Below are 22,176 nucleotides of genomic sequence, written 5' to 3' on the forward strand. Positions count from 1 at the left end.
TAAATTTGATATTTAAAGTTCGTAATGGATACTACAGCATAAGACAGAAAATTGTCTGTGCAGGTCTACCGCTTCGTAAAGCCCCCATATAACGGTTCCTCCCCATATGTGGTATTTTAATGGTTTTAGGGACATTTTTCACCAGAATTGTTTCAAATTTGATATTTGAAGTTCGTAATGGATACTACAGCCTACGACAGAATATTGTCTGTGCAGGTCCAATATAACGGTACCTCCCGATGTTCGGTATTTTGATTTTATCGACATAATAACCGATTTTTTTCAGATTCGCATTTGAATATTGTAATGGCTTCTGACAAGTGTTACCTACGCAGGTTCATGTCGTCGTATAGACCCTAATATAATAGCTACATTCGGTATTTTTAAGATTTTAACAGAATTTTTAACGGATTTTATTTTTTTTTAGAATTTCCAAATTCGTTTCAAATGGTGAAGGGTATTCAAGGTTCGGCCCGGCCGAACTTACAGCTTTTTTACTTGTTTTATCTCACCCTGTATATGACCGTAGGCTGGTGGTATACGACAAAACCGGCTGATAAGTTCTAACTTCATTTGTATGTTTGTTATATGTGACTCAGATAACTAATAACTCTGGCCTTTGATGAAATTACCGAAAACCACAACAATTTCCATACTAATTTCAACAAATCAAATTTGTTTAAATAATTTGACAAATTCTCGAAAGGTATTTAATTTATTTGCTACAATTGTGGTATACACAATTTAAATGGTTGTTGTTGTAGTAGTTGTTGTTGTTTTTTGTTTCCCAAAAACTACAAATTGTAACTACCGCAATTTGCATAATTTTGAAATTCTCAATTCCCAAATGTTTTAATTAAAATCTAACAAGCCATTTAAAAATCTTTTAATTACGGATTCCGGAGCATACACAGGGACACATACACACAGCCACACACTAACACATAATCTGGTAAAATGACAAACAAAAACAAAACTACAAAATCAGGATAATCAAATGAACATAAGCAGACACACCTATAGCTTCTATACACGTGTGCAAATGTATACCTACACACATGTGTATGTGAATGTGTATGTGTAGAAAACCCTAAAATTCACCAGAGTATACGAAAACATTCATCCGATGGGGCCAGCAAACGTCAGAGCGACATAACAGCAACTGGAAAAGGTTTGGAGCAAAACAGAAAACATGCAAATCTCTGTAAAAAAAAAAAATTGTGTAGTAATTTGAAAAGTAATTAGCATGGCAAACAATAATTAACAAAAATGTTCAACAAAAACAGCAACAACAACGGGAGCAGCAAGAACATTAATGGCAACACAATGAAATGAAATAAAATCACAACAACCATCCGAGAGTGGGTTGAGGATGAGAAGGGGGCATCAAACGTACATACGGATGAAGTTCGAAACAGCATAAAACAATTACCAACCCGTGTACCGTAATTACAACAATAAAAAATTCGACAATAGCTAAGAATAATGAAAATGTTTAAAACCATTTTTCCTTTTGGTTTCATTTTGAACCTTTTTTTTTTTTGAACTTTTTCACATTAGATTAAATGGGGAAAATTATGTGAAATTTTGAAAGGTAATTGACAGGAGATCAAGGGCGAAAGTTTTTATACGCAATTTCAGAACTGGATTATCTGTTTATTTATACATGAGTGGACATTTCGATATTTCTCTGACAAATGACTGTGTATCAGAAAGTATCCACTGTTATCAAATCTAAAATACATGATTTTCGGTAACGAGATAATTTTTTGAGATAAATTAATAATAACCTCGGTCGAAATTTTTACAGTTCCAAAACTTAAAAAACACAGTTTGACAAAACTTCAAACTTGATATAAGAAACGGAGCACAGTGTTTTGAAATATATTAGGGTCCACAATTCTGAATCCTGAATCTTATTAAATGATGAATATCTTTAAATAATTTAGGCCAGTATCATCGTAAGATTTCTTTAATTTAAGTCAAAGTGAGTACTCCTCGATTAATAATATATATATATATATATATATATATATATATATATATATATGTCAGATTTAATAATATATATATATATATATATATATATATATATATATATATATATATATATATATATATATATATATATATATATATATATATATATATTCCCGATCAGCGTAAAATTCCAAGTCGATGCCCTCTGTTGCAATCACGCTATCTTTCGAACGAATTGAGATCGAAGGCTAAAATGTTTCACACATGTGTATTTTGCCAGTAGGTAGGTTAAGTTCGTAAATGGGTTATGTAGGTCCACTTTTTCATATAGCCCCAAAACACAATATTCGGTGTTTTGAGGATTTTAGAAATATTTTTACCGGAATTATTTCAAAGTTAATATTTAAAGTTCGTAATAGGCATTATGACAAAAAATTCGGTATTTTTATGATTTTGGCAACATTAATAACCAGAATTATTTCATTATATTGTTTACAAGCGTACAAAAGCATTTTTGTGAGAATTTTACAAAAAAAAAGTTATTTGTGATGGAATTCAAGCGTGATAGTGTTATATTTGGCTGGAAAACCCCAAGTGGCTATCCAGCATTTAAATTTGAATAAATTTTTTGTGGCTCGTACCATCGCTCGTTACCGTGATACTGGTAGCGTAGCTCGACATCAAGGAAGTGGACGGAAGAAAAACAGCAACATAAGCAGGAATGGTTCGAAAATTAACGAAGCGACTTGATCGAAACCCGCGTCGAAGTGGTCGAGAAATGGCTCATGAGCTGAATGTATCGCAATATTCCATTCGGCAAATATTGAAAAATGAGCTCGGGGAAAATCCATTGAAATCCCAAAAAGTACAAGAACTTATACCGCTACAGAAAGAAAATAGACTCAAAGAGGTAAAGAGTTGCTTCACTTGACCGAAAGTGGTGAAATGTCGAATTTTGTTTTCTCAGATGAGAAAACATTCGTTGTCAAGCAGTTTGTAAACAAACAAAATGATCGTGTTTATTTGCCAAAGAGGTCAGCTGAAAATGAGCACCTTCGGTTGGCCACTACAACTCAAGCGCCGGCCATGGTGATGGTGTGGGCCGCCATAACCGCCGATGGTCGCTCTCCGCTCGTATTAATCGACTGTGGCATCAGAATAAATGCCGAATGTTATTGCGAAAATATTCTAGAGGGTGTATTAAAGCCTTGGGCACTCAAACATTTTGGCCGCAGCTCTTGGATATTCCAACAGACCTCATAAAATGGGGTTCCTCGCTTCATTTCCAGCGCACAATGGCCACCAAAATCTTTGGATACCAATTCGTTGAACTATTGTGTCTGGAGTATTTTGGAAAGAAAGGTTGGCACTAAAAAATGCCAAATTATCGTAGAATAACATTCGGGCAACGTGTGACGGTTACATTGGCCGTTTGAAGGCCTTAATTCGTGCCAAAGATGACCAATTCAAACAAATCTAAACTTATTCTAAAATTTGATGCTATTTCCGCCATTTTTTGCTTTCATTCAATAAAATTTAAAAATGTTAAAATTATACCGTTTAACTTTGTTGCAGTTTTTTTTATCTCATCCTGTACATGCCGACTTTAGGAAATTTTTTAATTTGTTTTGCGATATCAGGAAAATATTTTGCAATAATATTTTTGTAATATTTAATATTAAAAAAAAAAACCTGGTGAGAATTTGTTAATTTTAACAAAGGTACAAATTCCCTTCTCCCTCGCTGACAAAAATATAAATTTCAATAGAATAATTTTTTCTCAAAGAAATTTTACACATCGACACCGGATAACATCTTCGAAGCTAATACAAGTTTATTTTCATATTTAGTCATAAAAATTCTTATTATTTGATTTAAAATATAAATAATGCCAACTACTGGAGACTTAGGAGCACTTATCCTATTATTTTTATAATTAAATTTCTGTCCTAAATCCAAATTGATCAGAAAATAAAACGTTTTTTTCTCTCTCAACATACCAATAAATTTTCGTAGAAATTAAAACTATAAGGAAAAAGAATAACAAAAAATAAATAACCTTTTCAAACAAGATTTGGCCTTTTGGCGTTACGGTATGCCATGAATTACTTTCCAATCAAAACATTACAGATTACCAATAATTTGAGATTTCCACAACTTAAAAATATTTCTATAACCTTTAAATAATTTGCCAAAAATTAAGATGCATTAGAGAAAGCTGCGTTAAAAAGTCTCGAAACCCTCCCTATGTATCTGCCCAGAGTAAAGTTGCAAATCACAAAAACTTAAGCATTTGTTCCAACCCGTAATTAAGAAAATTATTTTTCATTATCCATGCAAATATCAACAAAGAATATACAATTCCAACATTCATTAAACTTGCATTGCAATTCAACAACTGTTCTGAAACAAAGTAAAAACACTAACAACAGAGACCTTCATAAACCCCTAGACTCAGTCTATGACAACTACTATTTGTACTGCTTCAACTTTTGACTCGTCACCATCATCATCATCCATTTCACCGGCTTAATGACTATAAAACTGACTTTATATTACATTTTTTTGAACCTACAACCATACGAATGTAGGTTGTATATCCGATATACTCACTCTCATTCGTTAACTTGTCAGAAAATAGGTTCCAATGCCATGACAATTGGTGAGGTGGAAGTAGCAAGTAGCAGCAGCAGCAGCAACACTCCATAATGATGGTAATTATATCTCATTTTTCTAACAATTTTAGGCTAAAAATGGTGACTGCATTTCAACTAACTAACACACACACACGCTCGCACTCAGTGTTGTTGTTGTTTTATTTTTGCTACAATAATGGAGATGAATTCTGATGGATGTTGTGGAGGTGGGAGTTGAATTTACGCCAGCATTACAAAGTATATGATGACATTGCTCGGTTGTAGTGCTCTGACGACCAACAAATGCCACACCTTTCCAATTTACCAACAATTTCAAACTAATCATGGCTGTGTCTGACAATTACTCCACAAATTTAACGGCAATAATAACAACAGCAACAACACCAACAAGAAAAACAATGGCAACGATGTGCCATCATCAACACAGAGTAGAATAGGTAACGCCTCCTGAGTATTTGGTCAATATAACAGGTTGTCTCTTTCACACCCGGGATTTATAATGGCCAATTTGCAGTATGGAAAGAGAGAGAGAATTCAGAAAGGAGAACTACTCCATTTTTTATGTGGTGTTTGGTGTGAGAGTAACGGAGTGTGAAGAAAAAAAAAAACAGAAGTCGATTATAACAAAACAAAGAGTATTCCATTCAAAGTCTATTCAATGAGCATGAGAGCAGAATAAACTGAGAGTGGTATTTTGTTTGTGTTGTATTGAGAACCTAATAAGAAAAACACACTGTAACAAAGAAGGGTGGTGTTTATTGGTTGTTGGACTGAATGGTGGATGGATGGTTGGTGGAGCAAAAGAGCAAGAGCACGTCTGTGTGTAATTTACGGCAGGGTAGTAGTTGTTAAGTATTTTTCATGAGGTATATGATTGAGAACGGTCGATTATTTTCTTACAGTCGTTGAAACGCGTTTGTACGTTAAGGACGTACGGCAAATGTAGTTCCGCCATAAGAAGAAAAAAATAAAACAAAATAATAAAGAAGTGAAAATAACAAAAAATAATTGATAAAGAGATATAATTTGAATAAAATTTTGGAAATAATTATAAAAGAATTTTAAGAAAGAAAAATACAAAAAGAATATAAAAATAAGCATAACAATAAAAGTGTTCTAAAAAGTTGTGAGCTATACTAAACATTGGAAAAATATTCATATAAAGAAGAAAAAAAAAATAATGTCAAGTGCTCAAGTATCCCAGCCACCAACGCTGCAACAATTGCAGCAACATCAACAACAGCAGCAGCAACAACAACAGCAACATATTTCACAGTTCCTTAATCACATAGCGGCGGCCCAGCAGCAGCAGCAACAACAACATCATCAACAGCAAATCCATAATCATCAATCTGATCTCACAAGCAGCTCACCATCACACAGTGATTATCATCACGATTCCAATACCCGGTCCACATTGTCGCCACGATCCCCCAGATCAGTGCAACATAGTCCTCAACGTTCGACAAACTCCACACCACCACCCGCCCATTCCAATTCCAATTCAAATTCCCCCAAACCCCTAACGCACAGTAACAATCCCCAAGAAGAGGCTCAGCAACAAACATCACTCAACAACAACAACACCGCCGCACCCTTGCCCTTACTGGTGCAGCCGGTACCCTTGAGCAACGCCAACATGCATCAGCTTGCCCACAACACCACATCTCCCCTCAATCTAAGAGATCAACGAATTTCGTTTCCACCACAAAGGATCTATGAAGGTGGCATACCGCCCCCAGTACCGGCAACACATCTAGTTCACCATCCCCCACCACCTCCAGCTTTGGTAAATGGTGTCTATCCCATGGCACGATTACCTTTAGGTGCTGTTATGTTAAATAGCTCCCCAAATCACGTACCGCCAATGCCTCCCAACGGCCACTCACAACTGACACCTCCGCCTCCCTCACCCACCACATCCATATCACCGCCTGTCATCCATCAAACACAGCAACCGAAAAAATCATTTTGCATCGATGCCCTGCTGGCCAAAAATCAAAATACTCATGAATCGCAACAATCGGCGGCAGCGGCATCAGTGGAATCTATGAAAAATTCTCACCTGGATGATCGTCTTACCGCCGCAAGTCTTCAATATGCCCGTGAAATGTCAGCAGCTGCGGCAGTCGCGGCGGCGGCGGCATCGGGCGGTATGTCCGAACAGGAGGCATTGCAGCGTATACACGAGTCACGTGAATACGATTCGCCGTCTCCCGACGGTATGTCAAGGTGAGTTTTGCTGGAATGTGGATATTTTTTTTTTTTGGTTTTTCTTGAAATGGAAAATTTTAGGAAATGGGGAGAGGAGAATTGAAAATTTCCCTTTAAAGTATAGTTTTCGATATATTGGTACAATTCTATCTACCAAAAACTTATAAACATATTGAAAATTAGGAATGCATTTCCAAATATATGTCTTTAATGTTCACATTTTTGTTTTGATGGGTAACAAGTCATAAACATAAGACCATGTCTTAATAGCTCATTTGACTGTTTTTGAATGATAAAATAATGCAAAAGATGACATGACCCATGACCCACCCCTTTTATGATATTTAAGCTGTTTTTTCAGTTCAGTTCAGTGCTTGGCAAAAGAAAAGTTTACATTTTTGTGTCTAGAAAAATTCCTTTAATCGTTAGATATGAAGTATTTTAAAGAATATTAGGATAGCCAATTTATTTTCTCAGCCCAAAACATTGTCAACATAGGTAGCTTATAGCATCGACATAGCTAGGTATAGGTCAGCAGCTTCTAATTTATCGAAACTTTTTAAAGATTGTATAGGAAAGTATTTATATTTTTTCGTTTACCCCATCCCCCAAGTGGTTTCAGCATCCATTTAAGGTTAAAATATGTGGTCAAAAGCTAGAGACGTGCGGAAAACTTCATTTTTTAATGTGTATAGCATTTTTTGTATTTTTGTTATTATGATAAATTTAATATTTTGGTCGCAATGGTCCACATGTAATAGACTTAAAAGTTTCTCTTTCAAAAAAATATATAATACAGAATTTGTCTCAATCCTATAGCAAAACATGCTCATGTGACTAAAATGAACTTGAGATTTGGGTAGGCGGAATAATACTAGATTTTTTATATATTTCGTATAGTTCCAAATTCTACATTTTCAGTGGTGCGAATGAAACCTAGAATCGGTTGAGCCCCTTCAGGTTCTTCTGGGATTTAATTTTTTTAACGATGAAAGATATTGACACATATCTCTCAGGTCAGATGCCTTCTAAGTTAGTATTAAATCTAATTGCAAATAGCAAACCGTCATCTTTTAAAAATACTAGAACAGCAGCTCATTCATTTGGAAATGCGGCTAGGTAATTAAAATACCATTGAAAATCATGAATCTGAATTTTTGATGGTAATTTGTGTTTCCTATTAAGGTAGAACCTTTACAACCTCAAAACTCCAATATGGAACGTAAGTGAAAAAAATCAACCGCTATTGAACACTTTTTTGTAGGATAAATTCTTATCAAACGAGAATCAAACTGTCAGATTGAAGCTAATTCTACTAGAAATTTTAAATTTTTTGCTGAAAAAAATAAACAAGTAAAACGGGCAGAACTTGGAATATCATTATTTGGAACGAATTTGGAAACCTTAAAAAAAGTAAATAAAGACCAGCATAGACAATTTTTCGTCACAGGCTGTAGTACGTATTGGGAGCTTCAAATACGAATTTTCAAACAATGTCGTTGAATATAGTACCTAAAATCGTGAAAATACCGAATATAGGGAGGCACTGATATATGGGATCTATACGAAGACCTGGATATGCACAAACAATTTTCTGGAGGTACCGTTATATGGAGGCTATACGAAGACGTGGACATATATATACAATACTCTTCCAGGGGTTAAAGTACTCAGAAGGAACTCCTTTTTGGGATTTTCAGATAATTTAGTTGAAAAATTTGGCGAAAATCATCAAATACGACATCCTATCTATATTCGTTTTGATTCTAGCGTGGTTACAACAGACAGATAGGGCTAAATCGTCTTAGAATACGCTGATCAAGAATATATATACTTTTTAGGGTGTAAAATTATTATTTCATATCCTATATGGGGCATATCTCAAAAAGAGAAGCCAATTCAGTTCATACTAAAAATGAGGATAGGAGATACAAGATATTGGACCTATATTGAAGGTTTCCTTCGAAATGAAATAAATTTTTCTTGGAAAAGTGTTATTGCCCAGTTAGGTCCCATTCCCAGTGGTTTCGAAATGTCTTTCTATGTACGCTCCCGTCTACAGCGTTAGGAGGATCCCAACATCATAGATTACCGCATTTTTGGTTAGAAAAGGTATATTAAGGAGAAAAAACAAATAAGTGAAATCGAAGGATGCCTCGTTGATATAAAGCTAGAGCTGTTTACCTAACAATCCGAAAATCTGAAGGTATCAAAAGAACCTTTAGAAGGATTTTTTTCTCAATTTATAGCTGTAAGACATTCTAAGGGTTCTCCTATATCATTTGTAAAAAGGCAGTAAATATATGTCTATTCTATTAGATATTATGAAAATGTTTTATATTTAAGGAAAATAAAAAAATAGAATTAGATAAAGTCCTCCCGCTGGGTTTCTTGGAAAATTGACATTATTGTAAAATCATAAATCTCTTTCAAAAAGTATTTCCTACTGGGTACAAATTGTATGCATCTAATATCTTTTGCCAGATGTGGCAGTACCATAGCAAAATATTAATTTTTTATAGAAAATGTGCAAAAAGTTTCTAGAAAATACCACTCTAACCCAAAACTTACGCTTAGGGGTCCGATTCCCCTTCAAAATGGAAACTTTTGATATGTTTTCCATGGAAAACTGCAGTTTTCCTAGTTTTAGTACAATATTAATTCTTTGAATATTGTACCCAAAATCAGAGACTGCTACTAAGATCTCCGGAGAAGAATCTTGTTTATAATCTCCGATTTTGAAAAGTGTCTTTAACAGCTTTAAAATCCTTAAAAAACCCACTATTATTAAATCCCTTCTGTATCTTTAAAAGTATTTATTAAATATTAAACACACACAGCTCTAAAACAAGAAATGATGGATTTTTTTTTTTTGTAGATTTTTGTAATAATTTTTTTAATGTTTGTGAGAAAATGCAAAAAAAAAAATAATAATAAACCCAACTAAGCGTCGAGAAAAATTTAAACATTAGAAAGTAAGACCTACAAAGAACCAAATTTTTAAAATGTTTGCAAAACACATGGAGAAAATATGTTTGCCTGCCTGTTTTATCAAAAATATATACATAAAGTTGGATATTAGGTGTCCTTAATTGAATTCAGGAATGTAATTTTTATATACCAGTTCCTGGTTTTCATTATTAAATGTTTGTAAATGCTATGCATTTTAGCACCGTCTTAAACCATTGTCCTTTTATGAAGTTGAAATTTAGTTTTGCTAACTTTGACCCCATATTTTGCAATGGAGAAACAATTCCGCAACTTATTCTTTATTCCATGACAATAAATAAGACATAATTTTTTCACTTTATGTTCCACTCCTTTTCCCCCGCTTTGAGGTCATCCATCTCTGAAGATTATTTCATAACAACAATAACAATTTCACGACATTTGGTAAACAATCTACATTTTTTAAAAGCAACAAAATATAAATTGGGTTACCCATTGATGACCAATCGCTGTCAATTATGCCATTAAAAATTGTTCAAAATAAATAAAAGAAAACAACAAATGCCATAATTGAAAAAGACAACTTAAATGTCACTTGAAAACTAAGACACATTACTCAATTCGCAAAAAAAAAAAAACCTAATGAAAATATTTGGAGGTGCACAGTTGGGTGGGACAAAAATTAAAAAAAAAAATACATTAACAATAACACTGATTGTGACAAAAATGTATACGAGTTTTATTGCAACAATGTTGTATAAAATAAAAACAACAAAGACATATACAACAATGATAAATGTAACAGCAATTGAAAACTCCAAAGAAAATAAAAAAAATATAACAAAATATTGCAATAAACAATTTTTTTATCACTAATTGCTTTTAAATGATGACTTTGTACTCAATACTTGTGTGCGTGGTTATAAGTATTTCAAGTGTTCGTAGAAGGAAATGGAATGTGTTTTTAATTAAATTTTAAAATGAAGTGTTTCGTATTATAACAGCTCAAGGAAAATTAATTAAATTTGCTTTAATGAATTTTTTTTTTGTCTTGGTATTCCAGATCCGAATCTCCCACATCATCGCATCGTTCCAGTCCCCCCATCAGTCCCGGCTGTGAGGATCAGCAACATTTGGGCATGCATGGCATGGATTTGGGTGATGAATTTAAAAAGCCAGTGCCTCCTCACAGTCCCATCAGACCGCAAGATTTCCCCCTTTATGCCGGCGGCCATCCCTATCATTTGTTGGCCCATGGCGGTTCGGCGTTTCACAGGCCTTTAGATCCTTCGGGAAAGCCAATACCGGTAAGTTACAGACAAGTGAATAACATCAAACAAAACACAAAAATTAGGGAATAAAACCTAAACCTATTGATGGGACAATTCAAAATTAAAGCAATTGAACACTATTAAAAATCCGATTGAAAAGCAAAATGGCTTGGAAAAACCTTGAAACATTTGATTAAACAATAACAGTTAAGAAAACGGTACTATGCTTGGAAGTAATTTTTGATTAAAATTCCACCTTTATGAACTTGAACTTTTGAACTTTTTAAAGAAAATATAACCAAACAAGTTCCCGGATGTGATGTTAACTGAAATTTTTGAAATTCTATAAAAAATCGTTTAAAAATAAAAGAAATTATCTTTGGGGGTCCTTTGGTTTTCGTTTTAAGTAAAAAATTTAATAATAAAAAAAAAAAAAAAAAAAACATTAAGAGCCTCCAAGACCTTTGAAATATTTTCAGCTTTGGGAAATTTTATTAAAAATCAACGAAAAAAGATCCTTGGGAATGAGTTCCAAAATTTTATAGCAAAGACCTTGAACATTTTTGTTTAAAGGTCACTATTTAAACTTGGAACTACGTTGAAAATATTTTTTTGCTTCGCAAATTTTTTTAAAAAAAATCTAAGGTTTTAGACTTTAAAGTCCTTCGATTCAAGAGCTGGGCATCCTTCTTATTAAAAAAATTCTTTATTTAACCTTTGAACGTCATTTGAAAAATGTTATTAAAAATCCACGCAAGTTCTTTGAAAAATTTTATGACAAATGTGCGATTTTAGAATTGAAAGTCCTTTGAAAATTGTTATAAAAACGTCCAAGATCTTTGCCTGCAAAGTCCTTCCAAATTTTTTATGAAAACATCCAAGATTTTTGCCTTGAAAATTCTTTGCAGAAGGATTTTTAATACATTTTTTCGAATGGCATTCATAGTTTAAATCGTGGAATTTTTAATAAGAAGACCTTCCAAATCCGGAATCGAATTAATAATAAAAATAAAATTTGTTAAGGAATTTTAAACTCTTGAAAGTCCTTTGATGATGTATAAAAAACCAAAATTTTAGACTTGAAAGTCCTTAAGAAACATTTATTTAATTTTCAACAATTCTTATTTGATTTTTGCTTGAAAGTCCTTTGAAGAAGTGAAGTGAAGACTTGAAACTCCACGTTTATGTCCTTTGAAGTCCTTAAAAGATCTTATTCAAAAAAATCCAAACTTATGTCCAAAGAAGTTCTTAAAAAATTTCATTTAATAAAATCCACGCTTATGTACATAGAAGTCCTTCAAAAATTTTATTTAAAAAATCTGTGATCATGTGCTAAGAAGTCCTTCAAAAATTTTATTTAAAAAATCTGGGTTCATGTCCCAAGAAGTCCTTCAAAAATTTTATTTAAAAGTCCACGTTTATGTCCCAAGAAGTCCTTCAAAAATTTTATTTAAGAATCCACGTTTATGTCCCAAGAAGTCCTTCAAAAAGTTTATTTAAAAATCCACGTTTATGTCCAAAGAAGTCCTTAATTTTTTTTATTTAAAAAATCCACGTTTATGTCCTAAGAAGTCCTTCAAAAAATTTATTTAAAAATCCACGTTTATGTCCCAAGAAGTCCTTCAAAAAATTTATTTAAAAATCCACGTTCATGTCCTAAGAAGTCCTTCAAAAATTTTATTTAAAAAAATCAGGTTTATTTCCCAAGAAGTCTTGAAAAAAAATTGCATTTAAAAATCCACGTTTATGTCCCAAGAATTCCTTAAATTTTTTTTTTTAAAAATCCACGTTTATGTCCAAAGAAGTCTTAAAAAAATTGCATTTAAAAATCCACGTTTATGTCCAAAGAAGTCTTGAAAAAAAATTGCATTTAAAAATCCACGTTTATGTCCAAAGATATCCTTTAAAATATTTTATTTAAAAATCCACGTTTATGTCCAAAGAAGTTCTTTAAAATTTTTTATTTAAAAAATCCACGTTTATGTCCAAAGAAGTCCTTAAAATTTTTTATTTAAAAAATCCACGTTTATGTCCGAAGAAGCCTTAAAAAAATTGCATTTAAAAATCCACGTTTATATCCAAAGATATCCTTTAAAATATTTTATTTAAAAATCCACGTTTATGTCCAAAGATATCCTTTAAAATATTTTATTTAAAAATCCACGTTTATGTCCCAAGAATTCCCTAAATTTTTTTATTTAAAAATCCACGTTTATGTCCGAAGAAGTCCTTTAAAATATTTTATTTAAAAAGGCCTTTAAAATATTTTATTTAAAAAATCAATGTTTATGTCCCAAGAAGTCCTTAAAAATTGTTATTTAAAAAATCCACGTTTATTTCCAAAGAAGTCCTTCAAAAATGTTATTTAAGAAATCCGCGTTTATGTCCTAGGAAATCCTTCAAAAATGTTATTAAATAAATCCGAGTTTATGTCCTAAGAAGTCCTCAAAAATATTATTAAAGAAATCCACGTTTATGTCCTAAAGTCTTGTGGAACTTCTAAAAAATCCGGTGAAAAAACGTTTGGAAGAGTCGGGGAAGTCCTCTTTAAAAAAATCATTTAAAAATTCCGATTTATAGTCTAATAAGCCCTTAAAAAAATCAGTTAAAAATCCAATTGTATGACATAGGAAGTTCTTGAAAAAAGTTTAATTCTAATTCTCGTCTAAGGTCTAGAAAGTCGAAAAAACTAATAAAAAAAAACTCTTTCCCAAATTTATTCTAAATAAATTCCTGTATGTCTCAACTAATAAATCCTCTCTCTCCTCTCTTTTGCCTTCTTTCAGATTCCAATGGGACAACACTTTATGCCATCACATCTGCAATTTGAATTTTTGGCTCGTGCCGGTATGCTGCATCATCGCATACCCGAACTGGCAGCCTATCCCCATCATGCCATACTGGGCAAGACACGACGTCCTCGAACGGCGTTCACCTCCCAACAGCTGCTCGAATTGGAGAAACAATTCAAGCAAAACAAATATCTTTCCCGCCCGAAACGTTTTGAGGTTGCCAGCGGTTTAATGCTGTCCGAAACGCAAGTGAAGATATGGTTTCAAAATCGTCGCATGAAATGGAAACGTTCCAAGAAGGCCCAACAGGAGGCGAAGGAACGTCTCAAACAGCAACAACAACAGCAGCAACAGCAGCAACAGAACTCACCACCCAACACAGTCAGTTAGTTTTTGGCCAAAGAGGCTGTGGGTTTTTACTAGTATCACCCGCACTACAATCAGCTAATGAGTGCAAGCCAGAGCAGTAGTGGTGGTGGTTGTACTTTGCCAGGCACTTCATCATTGACAGAAGCAGCAGCAACAACAACAACACCAATTACGATAGAAAGAACAGCAGTAACCAAAGAAGAAATAAGATGAAATGAAGAAAAGAGTTTTGTAAATCCAATTGCAACCGGTGATGATGATGGCGCTGATGTGGGTGAGACATGAATCCGGCAAATTACCAATGCTAGTCACAAAATTGGTCAAAACGAAACGCAACGAAACAAAGAACAAACAACTACAGTTTTAGTCAACATAGCCACAATTATCCGTCCCAATTGCCGCTCCTGATGTTGACCCTAACAATCTGCCTTGCAAATTCTAATGAGGGGTCATTTATGTGGTTGTCCTTGTTGTTGCCTCTGCCTCTGCTGCTGCTGCTGTATGTGGTGGTGTCAATCCATGCAATGGATAATGTTGATATTTCCTCATTGTTGTTGTTTTGCTACCAACACCTGAGCCATTACATCAATACACTTAGCCATGATTAGGCAACAGCGCAGAGACTGATGACGTGGTGGATAATGGCCAGAGTTTACTTAGCTAATGAGATTTACTTAAATCAATACCAGAGTATCCATGGAGTGTTGGTTGGTGTTGCCATATTGTTTGCCAATGTTTTTGCAATTAGTTCCAATTTGTCTGCTGGTGTATCTATTTGGATATTGAAAGGCAAAACGCATCGCTGATGATGCTGGTGATGACGATGCAGATGATGTTGTGGAGGTGTAAAATTGTTTATTTGTATTTAGACAAGTTTAGTCATGCCGCTCTAAACTGATTGCAGGCAGCAATGGTCTCAGTGGCAACAAATCGCATTATGTGATACAATTGAATACAAACAACATCGACAACAATCCAGAACAAATTCACAATAGCATTGAAATATTGCGATTTTCAATTCAATTCTGACACGAACGAACAACACTCGCATCGCCGTGTCGTCTCGTCTCGTGTGCATTGTAAATATTTATTGTAAAAATGAATGAACAAAATACAAACTAACTAAAAGTATTAATTAATATTTGTGTATTATTATTATTAGTATTAAATAAGTCCTAGGTACAATTTATTGAATTTTGAATAGAAAGAAAACATAAAGAACAAAAATAAAACAAAAATGAATAAATAAAAAATCAACAATTAAAACATTAAAATATAACTGAGATTGTTTTTATTTAATTTTAGTAAACATTTTTTAGCTTAATTAAAAAATAGATTTCAGTCGGGGAAGTATTTAAAAATACTGTAAAAATGGGTGTTTATGGCAGAGAAAACCCTTAAAACTAAAAGTTCAAGTTAAGTCCTTGAACAATTCACCAAAAATCGGGTTTATAGTTCTAAAAATGTATTAAAAATCCAGATAAGCAAGAATTATTGCATATTTTAAAATGGCCATAACTCCTTAAATATTGAGTTTTCGGCGATTTTAGCTATTATTTGTGATCACTTTTATAAGCAAGAAAGCTGATAAAACTTCCAAAAAAGGTCCTTGAAAACGCATTGATAAACTCGTGCTAGAGCTCAGAAATTAAATAAATATGTATGTTCATGCTCTACTATTATGACATAGGAAGTCCTTGGAAAAAATATTAAAATATTAAAATTTATCTCCTAGGATGTCCCTGAAGAAAAAATAACCAAGTCTATGCTTAAGAAGGCCTTTAAAAAAGTTATGGAACTATGTAAACGTCATAAAACTACCGTTCATTACACAGAAAGTTTTCAAAAAAATACATTCAAGAGTTGCTTAAGAACTTCCTCAAAAATGTTAATTAAAAATCCAGGATTATGTCCTTAGCAAACCTTTCAAATATCATTCAAAATAGAAAATTATTCCAATTCCTAATGAATCCCTGATTAAATAAAAAATAACATTAGTGTAATTTCCCCGCTCATAATTTATTAAAAATCCTGAAATATAAATTTCAAGGCTTAGACAATGCCTAATGTCAAACAATGAATGCTTAAAAGTGTTTATAGCTTAGGAAGTCCCTTAAAGATTTCTAAAGAAATTACATTTTGATCCGTAAATAACAAGTAAAAAACATTAAGTTCGGCCGGGCCGAAACACTAGAACCAATTATGACCCACAAATACCAATTTTTAGACATATTCGTGGGAAAATTTGGCAAAAATCATCAAAATACCGAATATCGGGAGGTAGCGCTATATAGGGCTATACAAATGTGTGGACCTATACATACAATATTTCGCCAACGGAGCTAGACTTCATTATGACCAACAAATTCCAATTTTTAGACAAATCCGTGATCAAATGTGACAAAAACCATGAACATACCGAATATCGGAAGATACCGTTATATGGAGGCTATACCAAAGCGTGGACCTATACGTACAATGTTTCGGCGCACGAATTAGGGCCCATTATGACCTACAAATACCAACTTTCAGACAAAACCGTGAAAAAATGTGGTAAAAATAATCAAAATACCGAATATCGGAAGGTACCGCTATATAGGGCTATACAAAAGCGTGGATCTATACATACAATATTTCGCCAACGGAGCTAGACCTCATTATGACCAAGAAATTCCAATTTTTAGACAAATCCGTGATAAAATGTGACAAAAACCATCAAAATACCGAATATCGAAAGATACCATTATATGGAGACTAAACCAAAGCGTGGACCTATACATACAATGTTTCGCCGCACGAACTAGGACCCATTATGACCTACAAATACCAATTTTCAGACAAATCCGTGAAAAATACCAAATATCGGGATGTACAGTTATATGGGGACTATACCAAAAAGTGGACCGATATATCTCATTTTCAATACCAACCATCCTAGACACAATACAAATTATTCTGCTAAATTTTGACGCTCTACGTCAAATAATGTGGGCTGTAACGTGATTTCAACAGACGGATAGACACACAGACATCGTTAAATCGTCTTAGAATTTTATGCTGATTATGAATATATATACATTATGGGGTCTACGACGAATATTTAGGGATGTTACAAAGGGAATGACAAAGTTAATATACCCTCCTTTCCAAGGTGGAGGGTATAAAAATAATGCATATACAGGGTGAGATAAAAAACTGCAACAAAGTCAAACGCCATAATTTTAAATTTTTTTAAGTTTAGATTTGTTCGATTTGGTCACCTTTGGCACGAATTATGGCCTTCAAACGGCCAATGAAACCGTTACACGCTGCCCGAATGTTGCTCCGCGGTATTTTGGCCCATTCCCGGCGAAGCTCTTGCTTGAGGTGATCGACACTTCGGTATTTTTTTGTGCCAACCTCGCTTTCCAAAATATCCCAGACACAACGGATTGGTATTCGGAGATTTTGGTGGCAATTGTGCGCTGGAAATGATGCGAGGAACCTCATTTTGTAACAATTCTTGGGTGGCGCGTGCTGAGTGCGATATTGCTGAGTTCTGGCGAAATGTTCAAGGTCTGCGGCCAGAATGTTTGCATGCTCAAGGTTTTAGTACACCCTCCAGAATATTTTCGCGATAATATTTGGCATTTATTCTGTTTAGATTAATACGGGTGGAGAGCGACATTCGACTGTAATAACCTCTTTGGCAATTAAACACGATCATTTTGTTTGTTTACAAACTGCTGGACAACGAATGTTTTCTCATCGGAGAAAACCAAATTCGGCAGTTCATCACTTTCGGCCAAGCGAAGCAACTCTTTAGCTCTTTTGAGTCTATTTTCTTTCGGTTGCGGTGTAAGTTCATGAATTTTTTGGAATGGCTTTACCCCGAGCTCATTTTTCAATATTTGCCGAATGGAATATTGCAATATGTTAAGCTCACGAGCCATTTTTCGGCCACTGCGACGCAGGTTTCGATCAAGTCGTCTCTTTACTTTTCGAACCATTTCTGCTGATGTTGCTGTTTTATTCCGTGCACTTCCATGACGTCGGGCTACGCTACCAGTATCAAGGTAACGAGCGATGGTACGAGACACAAAAGATTTATTCACATTTAACGATAACGATAGCCACTTGCGGTTTTCCAGCCATATATAAAAAATTACGCTATCACGCTTCCATCACGAATAACTTTTTTTCTGTAAAACTCTCACCAAAATTCTTTTGTACGCTTGTAAACAATATAATGAGCTGTCACTGGAATAATTTTAACAGCTATCGGACGATTGGCTTAGAAATAACAGCAGTCTGAAATTGGTTGTAATTTTTTCATCTCACCCTGTATGTATACAATTATAACGTCACGTCATGGCCATAGTTTTGTTTCAAAAAGTGATCTTTAAACAGCCGCTCTTATGGATCCTAGTCGTTAAAAATTCTTGTTTAAAAATTCTAGATTTTTTCCGCCGAAGATTTAAAAATATGGTCGATAATGGTCTTAGGAAAACTTAAATTAAATGCATCATTTACATCTAGGATTGTAGTCTTAGAAGCTTTTTTTTAACTTTCTTTGAAACCCTAATAATGCATCCTAAGTAGTCCTTTCAAAAATCCACGACTACAACCTCGACAGGCTTTTAAACATTTTATTTAAGAAAAACCTATATAGACCTATGTTTATGTCTTTCGCAGCCCTTCAAATTTTTTCATAAAAAATCCCCGACTGTAGCCTATGCAGTCCTTTAAATAAAATTATAAAAATACAAGATTACAGCCTTCGAAGTCCTTTAAAAATGTTTCATTGAAAAATCGAGGTTTATGGCCATGACAGTTCTTTCCTAAAAAAATGGTAACCAAATTCACGATTATAGACGTTGATGTGCTTTAAAAAATGATTTAAATATCAACGTTACAGCCTCGACAATCTCTGAAAAAATCAATAAAAAACAACGATTATAGCCTTAGAAGTCCTTTAGAAACTTTTAAGAAAAAATCACGATTTAAGCTTGGGCGGAATATTCGTTGGGAAATCAAGGACGTCTTTAAAAAATCTTAAGTTAAATCCTTTGTAGTCCTTTAAAAAAATCATTAAAAATCTTCGGTTGTGGTTTTGTCAGTCTTTTAACAATTATATTATTTTCGTTAAAATCGAGGTACATTTTTTCAATTAAGTTAAAAGATTGGAAGTCCTTGAAAAAAATCACAAAATTTTCCGGCTTTAAAGTCAAAGTTTTTTTTAATGGTTTAAGAATTTCAAGTATAAAATATATAAAAATAAAATCGTTGAAATTTTCTGAAAATCCACTTTTTAGAACAATTAAGTTATGGAAAAAAATTTGAAAGTTCACGTCTATGGTTTGGGAAGTCCATGAAGGAAATCATTAAAATTTTCGCTTTTTAGGCCTAGGAAAATGTAAAAAGTATGTTTAAAACACCTTCATTTTATCTTTAGTCTTTTAAAAATAATAAAATAAAAATAATAAAAAATCATTCCAAACCTTTGACAATATTAGAAAATTTACGTTATTGACACTTAAAAAATATTATAAAATAACATTAAAAAAGCACGTTTCAGGATCTTGAAAGAACATTAAATAACCATATTAAAGGTTCTTGAAAAATATTAAGATCCTTGGAGAGAAGTTTGAAGTGCGCGTTTAGAATCCTTGAAAATAAAAAAAAAAAAAAAATAACAAACAAATAAAAGTTCGCGGAAGGAATGGTCCGATCTCTTTCATCTTTATAATAGATCTTGTGTTGATTGAAACATTGAGATGTACCAAATCTGCATGGAATCGGATGTAAATTGCGCGTTCTATAAGCTTCATTGATATTCAAAATTTTGACCCTTTTGTGGGGGAGGTGCCAGAAGGAGTGCATCGATATATTTCATCTTAACACCAAACTGTGGTTTAATAAAAACATTGTGGTGTGGGTAATTTGAAGACAATCGGACTCTTATATCACATTTTATAAGATTTATAATTATTCAAAATGTTGACCCTTTGTGGGGGAGATACTTGATGGAGTGGACTGATATCCTCCATTTTCGCACCTGACCTACTACGGATGAAAATATAAGGATTTGCAAAGTTGGAGCAAAATCGGATTATCCTTTTTCTTTTTTTTCATCGAAATATTTTCTTCGAAAATGTCGACCAGAATAAATAGACCGATATTGCCCATCTCCGATCTCGATCTATGTTTGATAATAATATTTAGATGTATCAAGTTTGGAGCTAATCGGATAATCCCTACGGGAGTTATACGCGCCCCAGCCAGCAGACAGTCGGATTTGGTCCAAAGAGTCCTAGGGTCTTAAACCGTTATTTTGATGAGACACGCTTTGGCCGTGTCAAATTATATATATCCTCTCTAGTCATATGGCTGAGGGTATAATTATGTATGTAGCTTAGAGAGTCCTTCAATTCTTCTGCGTATCGTCCAGTAAGCCTTTCTAAAATACTTGGAAAATCCTTTATAAAATTTGCATTACACATACATGATTTTGCGTTGGAAATCTTTTCAAATTAATAACTGGGAATTAAGGACTTTAGAGACTGTTGTAATATTTTATTGAAAACATTACATTGAGTCATTTCAATGACTCGATTAAAAGTCCAGGAATACCCTCTAAAAATGTGAAGACAATCTACGATCATTACCTTTATTATACCTTTATAAATGTAAATAAAATAACACTATTATGGCTTAAAAATCATTTCAAATTCTTATAGTGTTATATCTCTGAAAGACGCGACAATTGTAGACAAATCAGCGAAGGGTATAAAAACACCATTTAGTCATTAGCCTCAATTTTTGGACAAATTGAAAACCCCCCAAAAAATGTTGAGTAATGGCGAGCGTGCTAATTTCATAGTGGGAGTCGTTTTTAACCAATTCAACGCCAGTTAATTGAATTCAATTAACCAATAAGAATTAAAAGCCTCTCGAATGGCTGTACGTGTGTATCGGCGATTCGAATATGAAATGTGAGCATAATTTGATGGCAGATGTAATCAAGAGACAAATATTTATTTTAAATGGAATTATAATCATGATATGAAATAATAATAATAATATTGGCAACAACAACTCCAGCAATGGCCTAACAAATAAACTTGAAGTTGGAAGATGGATGGTCGGAGGGATCTACACAAACACCAACAAATTCTAACAACAACATCGACAACGATTTGAAAAATATAAACATTATTAAATGAGGGTTTAACTGGTTGAATCGAAAGAACGGACGAATGAACGAACGAACGCTTCGAATTCAATTTGAAGAGTGCAACGTGTGTACGGCTCATTTGGCTCAAGAAGTACAAACACTCGCCAGAGAAAACAATAACAATTATCGAAACATAACCGCGAGGGAACCCCATACGAAGAGTGAGAATATATATTCAGCTCCATGGACAAAAATCCACTTTAGCACGTAATTCGGATAGAAGCTACTGCTTTTGTTGTTGCTCCGTTTATCTTTACATTTGTCATAAAGAGACGACAATTTTCAAATGCAACAATTGAAAACTGCGTGAACAGAGATTGGTAAGAAAACAAAACTGTTAGCTGGGAAATATGTAACCATCACCACCACCACCACCGAGCGGACCACTCAACAGGAAGTGTGAGCAAATGATGAATGAATGACAAAAAGTGGCAAAACGTGTGTGAGAACAATAAGCCAATGGAATAAAATAAACTTGGAATTGAGTACAGACAGCGTTTAGTGTTTTTATTAGAAACATATAACGCTTGTTGCAGCTTCTGCACAGGGGGTGAAAGGGTGATACTTTTAAGGTATTCGAGAAATATTAGTTATGAAGTCCCCAGGGAATTTTATGAGAATACCTCAGTGCGCTCTATAAAATTACTATTTGGCCTTCCATGAAGTAATTACTTGGATTTCTATCTTCTATGAGAAGACCTTAACGTCTTCTATGGGAAGACCTTAAC

At 33.7% G+C, this 22,176-nt stretch overlaps 2 protein-coding genes across 4 annotated transcripts in view; one reads left to right on the forward strand and one right to left on the reverse strand.

Moving 5' to 3' along the window:
* The window catches only part of LOC101889181 (JNK-interacting protein 3), a 263,742-nt gene that overhangs the window by 134,393 nt on the left and 107,173 nt on the right, over positions 1-22,176 (reverse strand). The window contains exon 1 of one of the 3 annotated variants that reach the window (XM_059131282.1): positions 4,594-4,614. The exons of the other annotated variants lie outside the window; for them this stretch is intronic. Coding sequence (XP_058987265.1) covers positions 4,594-4,599 — 6 coding nt within the window. The 5' untranslated portion in view covers positions 4,600-4,614. Of the gene's footprint in view, positions 1-4,593; positions 4,615-22,176 lie in introns of those variants that run through there. 3 annotated transcript variants of the gene reach the window in all.
* On the forward strand, positions 5,446-15,511 carry LOC101892727 (homeobox protein Nkx-6.1). Its single transcript, XM_005182362.4, has 3 exons — positions 5,446-6,869; positions 10,864-11,107; positions 13,858-15,511. The coding sequence occupies exons 1-3, from the start codon at positions 5,818-5,820 to the stop codon at positions 14,251-14,253; spliced, it is 1,692 nt and encodes a 563-aa protein (XP_005182419.2). The 5' UTR covers positions 5,446-5,817; the 3' UTR covers positions 14,254-15,511.

Source organism: Musca domestica, unplaced genomic scaffold (genome assembly GCF_030504385.1).
Source record: "Musca domestica strain aabys unplaced genomic scaffold, Musca_domestica.polishedcontigs.V.1.1 84, whole genome shotgun sequence".
Classification (NCBI taxonomy): Eukaryota; Metazoa; Arthropoda; class Insecta; order Diptera; family Muscidae; genus Musca; species Musca domestica.